Raw genomic sequence first — 22,017 nt, forward strand, 5'->3', positions numbered from 1 at the left:
ACAGCCCGAATTAAAACATGATTAAATATAAAAAACAAAATCTCACCCATCTACACACAATAACCGATAATGACTAAGTGAAAACATGTTATAATTATTTTGAGTGCATTTATTGAAAATGAAACACAGAAATATCTCGTTGACGTAAGTATTCACACCCCTGAGTCAATACTTTGTAGAAGGACATGTGACAGCGATTATAGCCGGGATTTTTTCTGGGTAAGTCTAAGAGCTTTCCACCCTGGATTGTGCAACATTTGCCCATTATTTTCTTGCCATTTTTCAGGTCTTGCCAAAGATCTTCACGTAGATTTAAGTCAAAACTGTCACTCGGCCACTCAGGAACATTCACTGTCTTCTTAGTAATTCCAGTGTAGATTTGGCCTTGTGTTTTAGGTTATTGTCCTGCTGAAATGTGACTTCATCTTCCAGTGTCTGGTGGAAAACAGACTGAACCAGGTTTTCCTCTAGGATTTTGCCTGCGCTAAGCTTAAATTCTCCCCAGTCCTTAACGATTACGATTACAAGCATACCCATAACATGATGCAGCCACCACTATGCTTGAAAATATGAGGAGTGGTCCTCAGTAACGTATTGGATTTGCCCCAAACATAACACTTTGTATTCAGGACAAAAAGTTAATTGCTTTGCCACATTTTTTGCAGTATTACTTTAGTGCCTTGTTGCAAACAGGATGCATGTTTTGGAATATTTTTATTCTGTACAGGCTTCCTTCTTTTCACTCTGTCAATTACGTTAGTATTGTGGAGTAACTACAATGTTGTTGATCTATCCTATCACAGCCATTAAACTTCGTAACTGATTTAAAATCATGGTGAAATCACTGAGCGGTTTCCTTCCTCTCCGGCAACTGAGTTAGGAAGGACGCCTGTATCTTTGTACTGACTGGGTGTATTGATACACCATCCAAAGTGTAATTAATAACTTCACCATGCTCAAAGGGATATTCAATGTCTGCTTAAGTTTTTTTACTCATCTACCAATAGGTGCCCTTTTTTACGAGGCATTGGAAAACCTCCCTGTGCTTTGTGGTTGAATCTGTGTTTGAAATTCTGAGGGACCTTAAAGATAATTGTATATGGGGGTACAGAGATGAGGTATTCTTAAAAAAAAAAAATGTTAAACACTATTATTGCACACAGTATGAGTGCATGCAATTGTGACTTTTAAGTACATTTTTACTCCTGAATGTATTTAGGCTTGCCATAACAAAGGGGTTGAATACTTATTGACTTAAGACATTTCAGCTTTTAATTTGTAATACATTTGTAAAAATGTCACACAAAAAACATTATCCCACTTTGACATTATGGGGTATTGTGTGAAGGTCAGTGGCAAAAACATATTTTTAATCCATTTAAAATTCAGGCTGTAACACAACTAAATGTGGAAAAACTTAAGGTGTGTGATTACTTTCTGAAGGCACTATAATTAATGAGACAAGGTCTAAGGGCATTCCATAGCAACAACGTCTGAGATAAGTCATGGTCCAATGACTGTACCTGTTAGCAGCATGTGTCCCGAGTCCAAAGCTACATCCATAAATCGGTAGACACCAAAGGGGTAGAAAGAAGCTAGCGGACAGGGCTAGGGGTCAAAATGGATCTGAGCCTGACCCTCCTAGTCACCAATCTGTACTGTACAAATGGAGGAAAAGGTGTGACTGCAAATTAAACAACAGCAGATGAAGAGATATCATACTAGCATTTTGTTCAGTAACACCAAGGCCTTGAATGGAAAGAGATTGACAACAAATATACATGCACCTTCACTATACTAAATCAATAGCTTTCTACATGGAAAGCAATTAGTAATATACAAACTTTGCAATATAAAATATTATTTGTAAATAAAGCACTGTATATAAAAATAAGGACTTTAGCCAAGAACAAATTCAAGCAAATTATCATCAATTGTCTAGGTGTACAATATTGTACTGGATTGAAAACTCCCTTCAAGGTATGTATGTACACATCAAAATATAATATCCTCAACAGAAATAACAACTTGTTTAAAATACACAGACAGTAGCTATTAAAAATAAAAGGTATATAAAATGGCACAACTGTAAACATGACATATAGAGCTACAGTGCTTGCTTCTGCTATGAGGTCTCTGTTGTTGTAACCAACGCCACCCTAATGACGGGCCTACATTGCCCTGTTACTTCTATGGCAATTGTGCTTCTTCAATAGGGAGGTTTCATACCCACACAGTTGGCACATGTAACATAGAAAGTAACAAAATGCCTGCTCAAAACGATGCACAGAAGCTAATTATACACTGAGTGTACAAAACATCAGGAACAACTTCCTAATATTGAGTTGCACCCCCTTTTGCCCTCAGAACAGCCTCAATTCGTTGGGGCATGGATTTATAATATAATAATATAATATAATGTCATTTAGCAGACGCTTTTATCCAAAGCGACTTACAGTCATGCGTGCATACATATATATATATTTTTTGTGTATGGGTGGTCCCGGGGATCGAACCCACTACCTTGGCGTTACAAGCGCCGTGCTCTACCAGCTGAGCTACAGAGGACTTCAAGGTGTCGAAAGCGTTACACAGGGATGCTGGCCCATGTTGACTCCAAAGATTCCACAGTTGTGTCAAGTTGGCTGGATGTACTTTGGGTGGTGGACCATTCTTGATACACACAGGAAACTGTTGAGCGTGAAAAACACAGTAGCGTTGCAGTTCTTGACACACTCAAACCGGTGCGCCTGGCACCTACTCCCATACCCCGTTCAAAGGCACTTAAATCTTTTGTCTTGCCCATTCACCCTCTGAATGGCACACATACACGATCCATTTCTCAATTGTCTTAAGGTTTAAAAATCCTTCTTTAACCCGTCTCCTCCCCTTCATCTACACTGATTGAAGTGGATTTAACAGGTAACATCAATAAGGAATCATAGCTTTTACCTGGATTCACCTGGTCATGGAAAGAGCAAGTTTTCCTAATGTTTTGTACACTCAGTATATACCGTCAAATTATACAATTGCATGGTACATGTTCAGCATACAAGGTGACTGAAGACTACCAAAGGAAGACATAGCCTACTGGACCAAACCTACTAGGCCATGGTTTGAGGTTGAGTTTGAACTGAAATACTTATTTCATCAGTGTACAGCACTAGATAACACTCACGAAAAGTAGCCAGTCTTTCTCTTCGTGTTGAGACCACCATTCTGTCTGTGTGCCTGCCTGCCTGTTGCTTCCCCTGGCATCTACTCCATCATTGGACTGTAGACAAACATTACTTCCTCCGGAACTCTATCTCAGCTTCCTGTTCCTGTCTGGAGCTAAAAGCTGAGTGAGGCTCGACCACAGCCAACGGCCACTTTAAATAAAAGTAACAGAAACCAATGTGACAGACCTATCTATGAAAATGCAGCACCAAAAAGAGACTGACAATATGACAAGGGCCAAGTCATACTTACAATAGGAACTCTACTGCAGCACATATATGTTGAGTAACATATAGTGACATACTACTTTGCCAACTGGTCAGTGTGACATGCCTATGCATAAGAGGACAAATGGACAAACTAATGCAACACCATGTCAGAAATATGACAGTTTGTACAGTGTGTGGTTTTCACATGGACACTTAATAAACATTTCTCTGGCTGGTGGTGTGATGTTCAACAACAAAACGTCCCAGTCTCTGGCTTTTGCTGTTAAATAATCTTAAGGAAGCATTTTTTAGTAGATACAAATCCCCTACACATACAGAACTTAACTAAACCTTTAGCTTAACTACAGACCATAACTTACCAATGTAAAAAATAAACATGTATAAGAAAACAAAAATATAAGACTGGTTCTTGTGTTGTGGTGCTACTCCACCAAGATCTGCTCAGTTTTTATGGGCGTAATGAGGTGGCCTGCGCCGGACGAATCAGAGCCCTCGTCTTTGGGAAACTCCTCCCCCTGCAGCAGCTCCACCCCTGCCTGCCCCTGCAGGCCTGCTACCGCCCCTTGGCTGAAGCACAGGTGCTTGATGACCTCGTTGGGGCTGGAGAAGGTGGTCTCACAGACATTACACTTGTAGGGCCTGGCCGAGCCTAAGTACAGCACCTCCATCTGGCTGGTGTCGTCCCCTGCAGCACACAGCTCCATACTCTGCCGGTCCACCATGGTGTAGGCTTCGGCGCCCTGGCTCAGACACACGTGGCGTGCTGCCTGGTTGGCACGACAGAAGCTCTTGCCACAGGCGCTGCACTTGTAGGGCTTACCCGTGTGTATGTACATGTGCTCTCGCCAGTGGCTCTTCTGGATGAACTTGCGACCGCAGGTGGAGCACTCGTACTTTCTGCGCTTCACCTCGTGGTCCAGGTCAGCACTCTCAAGGTTGTCGATATCCGCAATGTCCGATGGGGGTGGGGTGTTGGCCTGGGACTGATACTCCGTCGCCCACCCCGACGTCGACAACTCAGCTCTGGGAGAGTCCATGTTGGAACCAGAGAGAGGTGCTTGCTCGCTGTCACTCAGCATCTCAACTGTCATGTCAGTGGACGGTTCTCCACCTCCCCTTAGCAGCACCTCCTCTACATCTGGTGTGGTGGCTCCTCCTCCTGGGATGACAGGGGAGTCTGCATCGCTGGGTTCGGCCACCAGGGGGAGCTGGGCCTGGCTGTGCTGCAGGAGATGCTCCCTCAACAGGTTCCTCTGGTTGAAGCGGCTGGCACACAGGTGGCAGGAGTAGTGCTTCCTGAAGGAGGCACTCCTCTTCATGATGCTTGGTTTCACATGGAGAATGGTGTTGGAGTTATCCGGGTAGGGAGCCTCTCCTGTCAGGGTGTCACCTCTATGCTTGTCCTCATACGAGGCCGGGTGGCCACTGGTTGAAGCCTCCACCATTTCCTGAAATGAAGAGTCCAGCTTGGACGCATGGTTGGCGAACGCCGCTGCTACAGCAGACGTGGACGGATACTTCCCATCAGGGAGGCTGTCCAGGTCAAAGGGCGAGGAGAGCTGGCGTCGAGCAGGCAGCCTGCCGGACAGCGCCACCTGCTGGTCAGAGATCTGAATGCCAAAGAGGGACGTAGAGAGGGGCATGCTTGGCTCGGGGTGGGAGAAGGCTGTCTGGCTTGCCTCCTGGAGGAGGGGGTAGGCGTGAAGGAACTTGACCCCCTGCTCCAGCCGGGCTGGGTCGATGAGCTGAGGGGCCAGCTTCCCTGTGTACATCAGGTTGAGGAGGTAGCTGAAGATGTCTGGCTGGATGTCGGCTGCCTTCAGGCGGACACAATCACTGAAAAGAGATAGTTAGATATTTATTTATGGTATTAAAACATCTATATATATAAAATTGGACACTTCAAAACGTCTTGGGAATTCAAAACACTGATGACGCAAACAATAGCTTTTATTGATCACCAAACATGTACATTGTCCTGTCCTTATTGAGTTGCACATTATTTACTACAACCTTTAGCTGAACTTGTTTGAATCGTCCAAGCAGGACTGGGTTGAGTTTCAACTGACCTTTCTCACAGACATAAATCATGAGTGAACATGGTGTTAGCCTAGCTTAATGTAGCCTACAGGTAGAGGCGTTGCCGTGGTGCTTACCATACCTGTCCTGGTGTATGAAGAGCATTCTGAAGTAGTTGGAGAAGGCGGCCAACACGGCCTTGTGGGCTTTGAAGAAGACATCGCCGATCACGACGGTGCAGTCGCACAGGAAGCCAAACTCCCTCTGAGCGTTGAGCTGCTGCAGGAGCATAAGACCATGTTTGGCCAACTCCATTCTTCAATCTGCACAAAGAAAGGCACAGAGACTAAGACAACAGTCAGTCAGTCGGTTGGTTAGTTTCCTGTCTGGAAGAGGACCACAATGCCACCAAAGAGACATTTCCTCTAGGCTATTTGGTCCTTGAAAAATCATTGGTTATGGTAGCCGATTTAGAACTACTACAAATATACAGCGCAGTCGGAAAGTATTCAGACCCCTTGACTTTTCCTTTTTACGTTACAGCCTTATTCTAAAATGGATTAAATACACATTTTTCATCAATCTACACACAATACCCCATAACGACAAAGCAAAAACTTTCTGAATGCACTGTAGGCCTAATTATTCCGTGATTTCATTTCTGATCAGTTTTGATGATGTAGCCACTTTAGTTTGTTTCCAGCCGTTTCAATTGAAAAGTGTTGCGCTAGTCTGTTGCACTTGTTGAGGTAAAAACCATGTGCCGTTATTATGAGCAAGACTAAATCGAATGTTGTCTTCAACTGGGTTTTCCATACAAAGTATTCCATTGCAAAGGGAACAAAGGGTTTTTGGTCGCTTTCTCGTTTTAAAACATGAAACAATAACCCTTCAACATCTCAAATGGCGAGACTGACTAGCTACCACATGGACACTTCATTTGTGTGTTTGTGTCGGGAGCATGCCGTCTATTTAGTCACACTATGCCCACATTATTCTGACATATTTTAGAATGTCAAAATGAGAATGTCAATGCATAATAACATTGGGTAAGCCTATGAAAAAATGCTTTATTTTCTTGCAGTAATGCATACTTTTTTGCATACATTTTTGGGGGGAGTTTTTTGTCTTTAGGCTATTACAACAATTAAATGGTCCTTGAAAATAATTAAGAGCTTGAAAAAGGCCTTGAAAGGCCTTGAATTTGACTTGCCAATGTCTGTATGAACCCTGTATAGGCTACTTGCTCAGCCCACAAATGAAATATAAAAATCACCTGCTATTGAAATGATGCGCGCATCATTCACTTTCCTGTCAGATCTTGACCCGGGCCAGTATTTCTTTTCTATTCGGGCCAGTAGCTTTCAGTTGGCACTGGCCCGGTGTGCCACTGGCAAATTTACCTGAATGTCGAGCCCTGCTGTGTGTGGTGCACGTAGTAGAGGTCTTCATGGATCCACGGAATTCTAAATAATGTCACGGGTCTGGGTCGGATCTGATATGATTGTCACAGGTCTCAGGTATGTGTAACTTTAACTGACTTGTCCGGAAGGGCCTGTACAGATTTGAACGTGACAGCAGCAGTCAAAAGAGAGAGAGACATTTGTATAATTTATGCGGCTGCTGTTGCTTTCACGAGTGGAGCGTGGTGCGTGTAGCTTGTTGTTGGCCAATCATAAGTCATTAAAGCGGCAATAGGCATAGAGCCTCCGTGTGTGGCAAAAGTTGAGAGATATCGAATCAAAGGAAGATGGAATTAAAATGCCAGAATTCAAAGTTAAAGGAGAAGGATAGGCTACAAGGACCAGCCAACAGTTAGGCTGCTACATAATATTCAGCCTCAATATTTTTTTTTAGTGTAGGATGATAAAGTTCATGCACTGCAGCCTCAATTAGCCTCCCTAGCTAGCGTTAGCTAGCTTCTCCCGGTTTGATTCAGTAAAGACAGGTACTACGTAATCATATTTGATTATAAATAACCTAGCTTTTACAGCTATTAGTTTACTATTTGTATTTATTATGGATCCCCATTAACTGCTGCCAAGGCAGCAGCTACTCTTCCTGTGGTTCGGCAAAATTAAAAACATTACAATACATTCACAACAGACTTCACAACACAAAGTTTGTGCCCTCAGGCCCCTACTCCACTACCACATATCTACAACACAAAATCCATGTGTATGTGTGTGTACGGTGCGTATGTTATCGTGTCTGTGCCTATGTTTGTGTTGCTTCACAGTGCCCGCTGTTCCATAAGGTGTATTTTAAATCTGATTCTACTTGCATCAGTTACCTGATGTGGAATAGAGTTCCATGTAGTCATAGCTCTATGTAGTACTGTTTTTTATTTATTTTATTTCACCTTTATTTAACCAGGTAAGCCAGTTGAGAACAAGTTCTCATTTACAATTGCGACCTGGTCAAGATAAAGCATAGTAGTGCGATAAAAACAACAACACAGAGTTACATATGGGGTAAAAAAGTCAAAAAATACAACAGATGTAGCAAGTTATGGAGGTAAGGCAATAAATAGGCTATAGTGCAAAATAATTACAATTAGTATTAACACTGGAATGCTAGATGTGCAAGAGATTATGTGCAAATAGAGATACTGGGGTGCAAAAGAGCAAAATAACTAACAATATAGGGATGAGGTAGTTGGGTGGGCTAATTTCAGATGGGCTGTGTACAGGTGCAGTGATCGGTAAGGTGCTCTGACAACTGATGCTTAAAGTTAGTGAGGGAGATAAGAGTCTCCAGCTTCAGAGATTTTTGCAATTCGTTCCAGTCATTGGCAGCAGAGAACTGGAAGGAATGGCAGCCAAAGGAGGTGTTGGCTTTGGGAATGACCAGTGAGATATACCTGCTGGAGCGCAGACTACGGGTGGGTGCTGCTATGGTGACCAATGAGCTAAGATAAGGCGGGGATTTGCCTAGCAGTGATTTATAGATGGCCTGGAGCCAGTGGGATTGACGACGAACATGTAGTGAGGACCAGCCAACAAGAGCGTACAGGTCACAGTGGTGGGTAGTGTATGGGGCTCCCATAGTCTGTTCTGGACTTGGGGACTGTGGAGAGACCTCTGGTCCTGAGACAATTGCAATTTTTCTAAGTCCCTCTTTGTGGCACCTGACCACACGACTGAACAGTAGTCCAGGTGTGACAAAACTAGAGCCTGTAAGACTTGCTTTGTTGATGGTGCTGTTAAGAAGTTATAGCTGAGCTTTATTATGGACAGACTTCTCCCCATCTTAGCTACTGTTGTATCAATATGTTTTCACCATGACAGTTTATATTCCAGGGTAACTCCCAAGCAGTTTAGTCACCTCAACTTGCTCAATTTCCACATGATTTATTACAAGATTTAGTTGAGGTTGTAGGTTTAGGGTTTAGTGAATGATTTGTCCCAAATACAATGATTTCAGTTTTAGAAATATTTAAGACTAACTTATTCCTGTAGCTCTTTGTTAAGTGTTGCAGTCATTTCAGTCGCTGTAGTAGCTGACGTGTATAGTGTTCAGTCATCCACATACAGTGAGGTATTTGATCCCCTGGTGATTTTGTACGTTTGCCCACGATGATCAGTCTATAATTTTTATGGTAGGTTTATTTGAACAGTGAGAGACAGAATAACAACAACAAAAATCCAGAAAAACACAATTTATAACATTTTTGACATTTTAATGAGGGAAATAAGTATTTGACCCCTCTGCAAAACATGACTTAGTACTTGGTGGCAAAACCCTTGTTGGCAATCACAGAGGTCAGACGTTTCTTGTAGTTGGCCACCAGGTTTGCACACATCTCAGGAGGGATTTTGTCCCACTCCTCTTTGCAGATCTTCTCCAAGTCATTAAGGTTTCAAGGCTGACGTTTGGCAACTCGAACCTTCAGCCCCCTCCACAGATTTTCTATGGGATTAAGGTCTGGAGACTGGCTAGGCCACTCCAGGACCTTAATGTGCTTCTTCTTGAGCCACTCCTTTGTTGCCTTGGCCGTGTGTTTTGGGTCATTGTCATGCTGGAATACCCATCCACGACCCATTTTCAATGCCCTGGCTGAGGGAAGGAGGTTCTCACCCAAGATTTGACGGTACATGGCCCCGTCCATTGTCCCTTTGATGCGGTGAAGTTGTCCTGTCCCCTTAGCAGAAAAACACCCCAAAGCATAATGTTTCCACCTCCATGTTTGACGGTGGGGATGGTGTTCCTGTAGGCAGCATTCCTCCTCCTCCAAACACGGCGAGTTGAGTTGATGCCAAAGAGCTTGATTTTGGTCTCATCTGACCACAACACTTTCACCCAGTTCTCCTCTGAATCATTCAGATGTTCATTGGCAAACTCCAGACGGGCCTGTATATGTGCTTTCTTGAGCAAGAGGACCTTGCGGGCGCTGCAGGATTTCAGTCCTTCACGGCGTGGTGTGTTACCAATTGTTTTCTTGGTGACTATGGTCCCAGCTGCCTTGAGATCATTGACAAGATCCTCCCGTGTAGTTCTGGGCTGATTCCTCACCGTTCTCATGATCATTGCAACTCCACGAGGTGAGATCTTGCATGGAGCCCCAGGCCGAGGGAGATTGACAGTTCTTTTGTGTTTCTTCCATTTGCAAATAATCGCACCAACTGTTGTCACTTTCTCACCAAGCTGCTTGGCGATGGTCTTGTAGCCCATTCCAGCCTTGTGTAGGTCTACAATCTTGTCCCTGACATCTTTGGAGAGCTCTTTGGTCTTGGCCATGGTGGAGAGTTTGGAATCTGATTGATTGATTGCTTCTGTGGACAGGTGTCTTTTATACAGGTAACAAGCTGAGATTAGGAGCACTCCCTTTAAGAGTGTGCTCCTAATCTCAGCTCGTTACCTGTATAAAAAGACACCTGGGAGCCAGAAATCTTTCTGAGAGGGGGTCAAATACTTATTTCCCTCATTAAAATGCAAAATAAATTCATAACATTTTTGACATGCGTTTTTCTGGATTTTTTTGTTGTTATTCTGTCTCTCACTGTTCAAATAAACCTACCATTAAAATTATAGACTGATCATTTCTTTGTCAGTGGGCAAACGTACAAAATCAGCAGGGGATCAAATACTTTTTCCCCCTCACTGTACATAGACACACTGGCTTTACTCAAAGCCAGTGGCATGACGTTAGTAAAGATAGAAAAAAGTAAGGGGCCTAGGCAGCTGCCCTGGGGAATTCCTGATTCTACCTGGATTTTGTTGGAGGCTTCCATTAAAGAACACCCTCTGTGTTCTGTTAGACAGGTAACTCTTTATCCTCAATATAGTAGGTGTAGTAAAGCCATAACCCATACGTTTTTCCAGCAGCAGACTATGATCAATAAATGTCAAAAGCTGCACTGAAGTCTAACAAAACAGCCCCCACAATCTTTTTATCATCATTTGTGTAAGCGCTGTGCTTGTTGAATGTCCTTTCCTATAAGGGTGATGAAAGTCTGTTGTCAATTTGTTTACTGTAAAATAGCATTGTATCTGGTCAAAAACTAATTTTTTCAAAACGTTACCAAGTGTTGGTAACAGGCTGATTGGTCGGCTATTTGAGCCACTAAAGGGGGCTTTACTATTCTTAGGTAGCGGAATGACTTTTGCTTCCCTCTAGGCCTGAGGGCACACACTTTCTAGTAGGCTTAAATTGAAGATATGGTAAATAGGAGTGTCAATATCGTCCGCTATTATCCTCAGTATTTTCCATCCAAGTTGTCAGACCCCGGCAGCTTGTCATTGTTGACAGACAAAAATAGTTTTTTCACCTCTTCCACACTCACTTTACGGAATTCAAAATTACAATTTTTGTCTTTCATAATTTGGTCAGATCTACTTGGATGTGTAGTGTCAGCAATTGTTGCTGGCATGTCATGCTTAAGTTAGCTAATCTTGCCAATTAAAAAATTATTAAACTAGTTGGCAATGTCAGTCGGTTTTGTGATGAATGAGCCATCTGATTCAATGAATGATGGAGCGGAGTGTACCTTTTTTCCCCAAAATGTCATTGAAGGTGCTCCAAAGCTTTTTACTATCATTCTTTGTCATTTATCTTTGTTTCATAGTATAGTTTCTTCTTCTTTTTAATTTAGTTTAGTCACATGATTTCTCAATTTGCAGTACGTTTGCCTATCGGTTGTGCAGCAAGACTTATTTGCCATTCCTTTTGCCTCATCCCTCTCAACCATACAATTTTTCAATTCCTCATCAATCCACGGGGACTTAACAGTTTTTACAGTCATTTTCTTAATGGGTGCATGCTTATTAGTAACTGGGATAAGCACGAGTTGGCTTGGTTGGTTGCCGTTTCTTGTCTCTCCCGCGCTGCGTCACTTGCTCAGAGTACAGCCCCTCTCCATCCTCTCGCACTTTAACAGCTCCGGTTAATAAAGTAGCGTAAAAAAGTACTTTTCTGCTGCTTCCCTCACTCGGATCGGACCTTGTCTGGATCCTACCAGGTCTATAATAAACGGGTCTAGTTGTCCTCGGGTCTGTTTGGAACGGGTTTCTATATTTTAAAATAAAATATAGAAACATAAAATGTATGCATATCGAGTCCGGGTGGGAAAGCCCCAGGTCCATTTACGGAACGGTTCCAACTTTTTGGACCCGTGAAGACCTCTAGCGCGTAGTGCTATGTCTACCACTTTGTGTAGTCGTTAGCGATGCTAATGATAGCCTAACCATCTTCGGGTAGATGGAAAGGCAATTAAAAAGGTAACTACAAAGTAGCCTATGCCTACCTGGCAGAATCATGACCATTTGCATCAATCCAGTGCCCATTGTTTTGAAAACGCATCACAAGTGCGCTACAGAAGCACCACCAGCCAACAACTGTCTGGCTGCTGCACACTTGAATCAAACGGTAGCTACACAAAATGTATTCCGTTTTTCGCGGATGTCAAAAATGGTCCCTAGATATTGTTTAAAGCATTGTTGTGGACTTAGAACATCTATTTTTGTTGTTTTTCCTATTTAAAAAGTGTGATTTTGAGCAAAAACCTGAAAAATAGAGGGAAATCACAGTCCTATTCCCAGCTTTCTTTTTTCCCCAGTGGTATCGTTTTGGTATCAAGTATATAGTTGTTCAAATTCTGCCCTCTAGAGGATTTCGCAGAAAAGAACACATGGCACTTTAAAATCTGCAATAAATACATTTTGGACTTTATTTTAAATCAATTTAAAAGATGGCTAGTTAATATTAGCCTGGTTCTGTATGGAATGCAGGCACATTATGGGACACAGGCCAGGTTATTATGAATTATAAAGAAATTGGTACGACCAATCATGTGCTGGTGCCACCAACTGAAAGGTTGGTTGCACCAGTGCCACCAGTGGAAAAAATTAGTGTAGAAAGAGATCCCTAAAGAGCACCAAGGGACTGGAGGCTTTTGGGCATCACATGATCAGGTTTATGTACGTCTACACATTCCTGAAGCAAGACTGACTGGTTCCACCCCTCTACCAATGGGAATGGAGAACATACACTACATTACCAAAAGTATGTGGACACATGCTTGTCGAACATCTCATTCCAAAATCAGGGGCATTAATATGGAGTTGGTCCCCCCTTTGCTGCTATAACAGCCTCCACTCTTCTGGGAAGGCTTTCCACTAGATGTTGGACCATTGCTGCAGGGACTTGCTTGCATTCAGCCACAAGAGCATTAGTGAGGTTGGGCACTGATGTTGGCCGAATTAAACCGGGCTCGCAGTCGGCGTTCCAATTCATCCCAAAGGTGATCAATGGGGTTGAGGTCAGGGCTCTGTGCAGGCAAGTCAAGTTCTTCCACACCTATTTCGCCAAACCATTTCTGCATGGACCTCGGTTTGTGCACTGGGGCATTGTCATGCTGAAACAGGAAAGGGCCTTCCCCAAACTGTTGCCACAAAGTTTGAAGCAGAGAATCGTCTAGAATGTCATTGTATGCTGTAGCGTTAAGATTTCCCTTCACTGGAACTAAGGGGCCTACGCCCAACTATAAAAAACAGCCCCAGACCAAATTTCCTCCTACACACATTTCCTCCTGCTTTCGGGCAGGTAGCGTTCTCCTGGCATCCGCCAAACCCAGATTAGTCTGTCGGACTGCCAGATGGTGAAGCGTGAATTATCACTCCAGAGAACGCGTTTCCACTACTCCAGCGTCCAATGGCGGCGAGCTTTACACCACTCCAGCCGACGCTTGGCATTGCGCATGGTGATCTTAGCCACCACTCCAGCCAACGCTTGGCCATGGAAACCCATTTCATGAAGCTCCCGACGAACATGCAGTTCTTGTGCTGACATTGCTTCCAGAGGCAGTTGGGAACTCGGTAGTGAGTGTTGTAACCGAGGACAGATGATTTTTACGCGCTTCAGCACTCGCCGGTTCCATTCTGTGAGCTTGTGTGGCCTACCACTTTGCGGCTGAGCCTGTCAGCAATGGGTCTGGCTGAATTAGCCGAATCCACTCATTTGAAGGGGTGTCCACATACTTTTGTATATATACTGTATGTGTCCAAATCTTTAGTCACACATACAACCTGCAGGTACACACATTCTCTCACTATATCACACAGAAACACCACAACATTCACACAAATCAAGACAGGCCGGGCAGCAGGCACTAGGCTAGCCCTGCCAATATGCTTATTATTTAGCTGGAAACACATTCCATTTGCTTTCTGCCACACTCCCAGCTAGCAAAACCCTGCTGCAACCTGCTGACTTAGGAGCATATTATTTACATGTAAGCCTACATAAGGAGGGCTGCCTACTCTGGAGTTGTCTGAAGAGATCAAGAGAGCAACTCTCAATCTGGGCCCGGTTTCCTAAAAGCATCTTAAGGCTAAGTTCATCGTTAGAACCTTCGTAGGAGCGTTGTTAAATCTTTGAGCTGTTTCCCAAAAAACATTGTTAGTAAAGTTGCACTTAAAAATGCTTGTTATTTGACACTGGAAAAGTAAGCATTATTGACACTGCAAGGCTGCTGTGTCTGATCTCATGTAGGCCTAACATCTCCTGCTATTGTGTCGTTGATCAAGGCACTTAACCCCCCACAAAGTCACAAAGTAGAACTGCACTTAGTCACGTTGTCAACATGTGGTCAACTCTCCATCTGGAGAGCTCCTGGGTATGCAGGCTTGGCTTTTGATCCAGCCCTGAAACACCCAAGTCTGCTTATCAAGTCCTGTTGAGCAGCTGATGTTTAGGCTACGATATGGGTAGACCTGGGGCCTGTTGCACAAAAGTAGAATTAAGACATCCGGGATAAATGACTCAGCTGAGCTCAATGAAGCCAAAACATGTGCGTCCAGGCTTAATTGGTTGCACAAAGACCAAGCCAGGATGAGCAGACACGGATTCATTAAGCCAGGTGAAACCAATCCTGGATAGGTGCGCGCTCACGGCTCACTCAAATAGACCCCGCCACAGATCACAGATTAACTGATTTACCATGGCAACTAGAGCCGCGTACTTTTCCCCGTCGGAAGCACAAATCCTCATGGAGGCATACGAGGAGGTAAAAGATATAATTAAGAAGAAAGGCAACACCGCCACAGTGATAAAGCAAAGAGAAAAAGCGTGGCAAAGTATTGCAGACCGCCTGAATGCGTAAGTAGTGCACAATTACACACTCACCGCTCCGCTGAAACATCACAATTACAATTCAAATATTTAATTCACATCTCCAAAAATGCAGTTGTACTGTAATTATGAAACGGTTAAATTTTTAATTGAAATGCACTGCAGATATGAGTGAAATTGTGTAAAGTAACTCCATCACACTGTATAAAGCTATGATAAATTTTTTGATATTTTTACTGAAAACAAGACAAAAATACCAAGTAATTTTTTGCAGTGTGACTCCATTAAATGTGTGTGTGTGTGTGTGTGTGTGTAGATTAAACATGAACGGGCCAAAACGGACATGGCAGCAGGTCAAAATCAAATACAAGAACATTCTGCAGAATGGTATGGTCCCTGACTAATATTTAACAAAGCACAAGCATATATTGTACCCAGAAGGTGCCTGCTCACACATTGTCTGTACTGTTTTAGCAGTGAAAAAGAATACCCACAGACAAGGCACGGGTGGTGGGTCACCAAAGGCTGACCTTACCCCAGCAGAGGACATGGCCTTGGAGCTAAATAAAGGCAGGCCCGTCTTAGAGGGGATCCCTGGGGGGAAAGAGACGAGCATAGGTTCCTCCCAAGATGCCACCCGCTTCATTCAAGGTATGTCCTTCCATCTCTACATGGGATACAACCACATTCATATTGAATCAATTTGGACTGTCTGACTTTGGTTTACCTATTGCCTTGCAGTGTCTGGCAGCACTGTGTTCCTGTTAGAGCCACCAGCACAAGCACCAGACGATGCTGATCCAGTGAGTACTCCATCAAAGGCATACTGTAGGCCTGGCATGTCTTGTCTACTAGCTTCAATATGAATCCGATTAAATGTGATAGGGTGAAGGCCCCAGTGCAGCAGCAACAGCACATGATGGAGACGATGATGAGGAGGAGACCATCTCTCTGGATTCCAGAAGGCATGAGGTATCATGTTAAGACTGTGAAAGTACTATTTACTCTACAATGGTGAGGAGTCCTCATCAAAATCAAAAAATCTAATTTCTTTTACAGGACCCAGATGCTATACAGTGGGAAAACCAGCCTGGCAACATAGTGCGTATTAATAAAAGGACACCACATCCTGCCAAATTCCAGCTGCGCTAATTGTATTGTGTTCACAGAGCTCACAAGCTATCAGAAAGTTGTATGGCAACCACCTCCGGCGCCAAATAGAACTGGCAGACATAGACATTCAGTACAAGAAGAAAAAGATGGAAAATCTTGCACTGGAGTCCGAAATAAAAAAAGAGGACAATTAGGAAACTGGACCTTGAAATAAAAAAACTTGAGAGGGAGGTGAGATATGCCTTCAATGTACACTGTATGCTAACTGTAACACAAATGTATTAATCATTATTTTTCTTTCCTCCCCCAGCTCCAAGAAGATGACACAGCTCAAAATAAAAATTAGGTATATTCTCGTAAAGTCAAGTGAGCCATGACATATGAGCTCTTATTGTGAGCACACAGGACGGTGGCATCTTTCTAAGGTTTTTTTTATTTTCCCAGCAATCAGTACAACCAAGTCATCGTTATAAGGCATCGCCCTCTTTTGCCCACCCCCCCAGCACCAGGTGTGGCCACTAGCCTATATGAAGGCCCAAAATTGTGTGTTCCTTTCTGCTCTGACAATGGCATGCCCATTCGTGCGAGATGTGGTGGATGAAGAAGCACTTGTGCTGAGGAGAGCCTTCAGGCGAGAAAGGGTCTTCAGGGACCGGTTGGACCCACTGGCCTTCCCTGATGACCATCTATATGAAAGATACAGGTTTTCTGCAGATGGCATCAGGTATCTATGCAGACTACTGGGTCCCAGGATTAAGCACCGCACTGCACGGAGCCATGCACTGAGTGTGGAGCAAATGGTTTGTGTGGCCTTGCGCTTTTTTGCTAGTGGAGCCTTCCTGTACTCAGTGGGGGATGCAGAACAGCTGAACAAGGCCACAATTTGCCGCACAATAAGGAGTGTGTGTCTGGCTATCAAAGCATTAGCAGATGTCTTCATCTCCTTCCCTGGCCACAGAAGACTCTGTGACATCAGAGGAGTTCTATAGGATTGCAGGTAAGAGGATCTACAAATTACAGGACAACTGTTAACACATAGTAGGATACTCATTACTTTGTGTGACAGGTTTCCCCAATGTCATTGGTGCAGTGGACTGCACACACATAAGGATAAAAGCCCCCTCAGGTGCCCATGAGGCCGATTTTGTGAATAGGAAATCCTTTCACAGCATTAATGTTCAGGTGAACATAACTTTTTGATATTGTCCATTGACGAACACTCTGCATTGCCAGTGATGTGCATTGATTGGTGTAATATTCCTCATCTTATGATTTCAGATGGTCTGCAATGCTGACTGTGTGATCAGCAATGTTGTGGCAAAATGGCCTGGCTCAGTCCATGACTCCAGAATCTTTCGGGCCTCTGAAATCTATCAGTGCCTATCACAAGGTAAGCCACACAACCCCTATTTATAACCATCATGGCTGTGTCAAGAATATCACTGTGTTTATGAGGTAGTAATGATGAGATTTTGTGTTGACAGGTGAATTCTCTGGTGTGTTGCTGGGAGACAGGGGGTATGGCTGCCAGCCTTTTCTCCTGACACCTTTCACAGACCCCCAGGAAGCACAGCAGGCCTACAACCATGCCCATGCCAGGACCAGGGCCAGAGTTGAAATGACCTTTGGCCTCCTGAAGGCACGCTTTCACTGCCTTCACAAATTAAGGGTCAGCCCTGTTAGGGCATGTGATATTACTGTGGCTTGTGCTGTCCTCCACAATGTGGCCTGCCTGAGGAAGGAGAGGGCCCCCAGAGTGCCACCAGCCATGGACTGGGACAATCCGGCAATCTTCCCTGATGACGACAGTGGTCGGCTGCTGAGGGACCAATATGTGTTGAATTATTTTAGTTAGTATGTGTGCTTTCAATTTTGGTTAAATATGTCCTGCGGTGGCAGAGGAATTTGGGTTTTTTTGGGTTCGTTTTTTTACGAATTTGGCCTCTTATGATGTTTGTGCGGTATACTGTGTGTAATACAAGGCTGCAGGGAGGCTACTGCATCCATTCATTTGTCTGTTCAGTTGATGTGTATGGATTTGTCCTGCATTTATTTTAGTGTGCAGACATGCAGGGTGTGTTATATACAGACCTTTGAATGTGTATGTATCATTTTGTATAATATGCTTGGATTCTGTGCTTTCCATCTTGTAGAGTCACTGTGACTTCAGTTTCGAAAGGAGCTGATGGTTTACCTGCTTTGTTTTGTCCTTATTCAATAAAGGAACATAATGTTACACATTGTGTTTTTATATTCATATGGAATGTGTATTTGTTTATATGACAGAGTACTAGGGCCACACTGAAGAAAAAGGATAAAGTCATAAATTTATGAGGCTGGTTCTTTCTGCAGAAAAGCTACATATTGTTTTTACAGTTTTGATACTTATGACAATGTGATACTTAATATTCTGGCACATCAGCATGTCTTTGTTTATGAAACCATACTGAAGTACAATTTCACGAAATGCCCCACATCTGTCATTTTAACAACTGTCCTCCTTTAAAACAACTGGTTACAATATTATGACTTGTGTTTTTTTCCCCTCTGTGGCCCTAATATTCTATCATTTTATATATAGCCTTATAGTCTATGGGAAACTGTAAATTATCTAATAATAGCAACATCATCTAAAAATCATTTTTTATCCAAAATCATTGAAATTAATGATCACAAACGTTTAAATAATGACAGTGGGTCTAGTTATATGTGATAACAATGTATAGTGAGCAGTGAAATAACTATTGGTTTCCATTTGTGGTGACTGCTGACTGACATTAGGGATGAGATTAAATAGATCCTGGAATTTAGCCTGGTCTGGAGCAGGCTAGCTCCACAGAATAAATCTCCATGGTAATTTATACCATAACATATCCTCCTGCCCCCTATCCATCTTTAGTGCAACCGGATTACGGATCAATTGAGCCAGGATCACCAAGATATCCTGGCTTAATCCCTTATCCTAGTTTTGTGCAACAGGCCCCAGGGCTTGAACAAAATCATTCACATCCAGTAGCTATCCTGGAGGATGGTTGCCACCCTTGATATAACATATTGCAACATTACAACCAAATACTTTTGTCTTCATACAATTATTATTTCATTCAATGAATCAGGGATCAAATGGAAAAAGGTAGGCTACTTCAAAGCAAGCTATCTAACTATACATGTTTATATACACTGAGTATATACCAAACATTAGGAACACTTTCCTAATATTGAGTTGCCCCCCCCCCTTTTGCCCTCAGAACAACCTCAATTCGTCAGAGCATGGACTCTACAAGGTGTCGAAAGCGTTCCACAGGGATGCTGGCCCATGTTGACTCCAATGCTTCCCACAGCTGTGTCAAGTTGGCTGGATGTCCTTTGGATGGTGGACCATTCTTGATACACCCGGGAAACTGTTGAGCCTGAAAAACCCAGCAGGATTGCAGTTCTTGATACAAACCGGTGCGCCTGGCACCTACTACCATACCCCGTTCAAAGGCACTTCAATATTTTGTCTTGCCCATTCAACCTCTGAAAGGCACACATACACAATCCATGTCTCAATTGTCTTCTTTAACCTGTCTACTCCCCTTCATCTACACCGATTGAAGTGGACTTAACAAGTGACATCAGTAAGGGATCATAGCTTTCACCTGGATTCACCTGGTCAGTCTATGTCACAGAAAGAGCTTATAACAGTGCCACATATAGACCAATCGGTAACATTATCTTTGACCAAGTTACTCATGTCCTCTAGTTTCTGTGTGCCAAATTATTTAAAAAACATACCAATCTATGCTTGAGTTATTTGACCATGTCAAGGGAACCCCTAATAGGCTGCCTCAATATTTGGAGCCATATGGTGATAACATCTCTATAGGGGCTGATCCGTCATCAGTATTGGTAAGATTTGAATGGAGCAGCGCTGCCTTTCTTTCGATCCTATCAGTATTGACACATGCTCCAACTATGCACTTAGCGAACGTTCTTTCTGTGTGGTGTTTTGGGAAACGCATGTTACATCTTCGGCCGTTAATTGAATGAAAACACTGCAGGCAAATGTTGCAGCAGTATTGACAAATATGCATTCTTGCAAATACAGTAGCCTGCCTATTATTATCATTATCAGAAAATACCATCCTGATATTTTGTGTAGGTTCAGACATCCAGCAGTCAACTTGTAAGACCTGTGTTACTAAATAATTATGAATGAGTCATTTGGCAATAGTAAACCTTTGGGCATTCATTCAACAACTAGGAATCTGGCAACAAAAAAGAACCATGTGTTCATAGTAGCCCAACTATGTGTTTGTAAGAAAGCGCCGCCCCTAATGTAGACACGTGGAACAGACGGTTAAGGCTAGAAGAGATCCAGCTTTTGTCAAATTAACGTCAGATTTTAGTTTTCATAGCCGGTTAGGAGAGGTTACACTGCAGGTTAGGAGAATTGACTTAGCAGGTTAGGGAAATTATGTTAAGATTCTAACAAAAGTGTTAGGGTTAGCTAAAATGCAAAAAAAAGTATACTTTTGAAGTTAATCATGACCGAACGGACCGATATCTCGCAGACTGAAACCACTTCCACAGTACGTTCTCGTCCTAAACAGAAAGTAACCCTTCCAAACCGAACGTGAAAGCTTATGCTGGTATGTCTACTTTAGCCATAGACCCACGCCAAGGCAAGTAACATAATGATTTTAATCGGTCTCATTTAGGACCCCGCCGGGGTGGTCACCGAATACATTTCTTAAACTTAAAAATTACCGATTTGAAAACGTATATAAATTATAGCAGCGTATGTCGGTATACAAAATGAAACGAAGTGCGGGGAGCCTTACCCTTTTACTCTGCTTGAATCCGTGTTGTTGTTTGTTACCCGGGGACTTGTCAGTTAGGCTCGCAGCTGCTCTGTTCCTCTTAAGCAGCATTGGCGGCGATGGTCGTCGGTGTTTTCCGGTCGGGTTACGTTACAATCACATGACAATGTAAAAGCACTTAAAAACAGCAATTCGTTGAACGGACAGGGCGCCTGACAAATTCTCGTGGGGAACGGTAACCGGCGTGTGTCCCTCTGAATAGAGAATTGTATCCACTTAGTACGTTACATTAATGCGACATCGACTGTAATGTTAGGGCGAGCACTGTCATTATTTATTCAATCTCTGGTTAGGGCACGTTAAACATAAACCGATTTAGGGGTTAAATAGCCATAGGTCGTCCTCCCCACCCCCACACAAACAGATAACGTAGCCTACAATCGTGACTGCAATGGCATTTGCATTTTCCGTTGGGAGCGAACAAGAAAGAGCTTCCTGTAAACAAATGGATTTACCGCGGTGAATCTCTGGCAACAGTGGCGAAGCAGTTGTTCGTGTCCAGATTTCAATATTTGGTGGAATTAATGGTTGGCTAGTTACTTTTGATTCAATTGGTAAATTAGAATTATGTTGTTTCTCAAAGGGCGGGAGGGCAACGAATGACTTAACTTTTTAATGTAATTTTCGATATTTTGTTTAGGCTATGTTGGTAGCCTAAATGTAAAAAAAAAATCGGATTGTAATTTATTAGACCTGCGTGGCTACCCTGAATAAAATATTTACAAACACACTTTATCACCAGACTATCAACTCATTATAGGATGAATTGCATTCCATGTTTCATGGTGCAGAACATATCTGACTTGGGGAGAAATTACTTTTAGCCATTTATGTATGATTATGGGTGTGCTTTTTCTCTGTTTGTCAGTGGTAAATACTTCAGTCTATTTCAAGCAGCCTTCAAAATGACCTCTCTCTACCAGTCAGTCAGCTGAGGTGTTTGCTGTGCTACAGTTGATTAACAGGATCATTTAATATTTTCAAAAGGTGGAGTTAAATA

General features: G+C 43.0%; 1 protein-coding gene across 1 annotated transcript; it reads right to left on the reverse strand.

Moving 5' to 3' along the window:
* Nucleotides 1–1,246: 1,246 nt before the first annotated feature.
* Nucleotides 1,247–21,689, reverse strand: LOC311108774 (zinc finger and BTB domain-containing protein 2-like). The gene is made up of 3 exons (XM_084151518.1): nt 20,979–21,689; nt 5,611–5,791; nt 1,247–5,285 (listed from the first exon to the last, which is right to left on the reverse strand). The coding sequence occupies exons 2-3, from the start codon at nt 5,781–5,783 to the stop codon at nt 3,872–3,874; spliced, it is 1,587 nt and encodes a 528-aa protein (XP_084007644.1). The 5' UTR covers nt 5,784–5,791; nt 20,979–21,689; the 3' UTR covers nt 1,247–3,871.
* Nucleotides 21,690–22,017: the final 328 nt, after the last annotated feature.

The sequence above is a fragment of the Coregonus lavaretus genome (genome assembly GCF_964263955.1).
Source record: "Coregonus lavaretus genome assembly, chromosome: 33".
Classification (NCBI taxonomy): Eukaryota; Metazoa; Chordata; class Actinopteri; order Salmoniformes; family Salmonidae; genus Coregonus; species Coregonus lavaretus.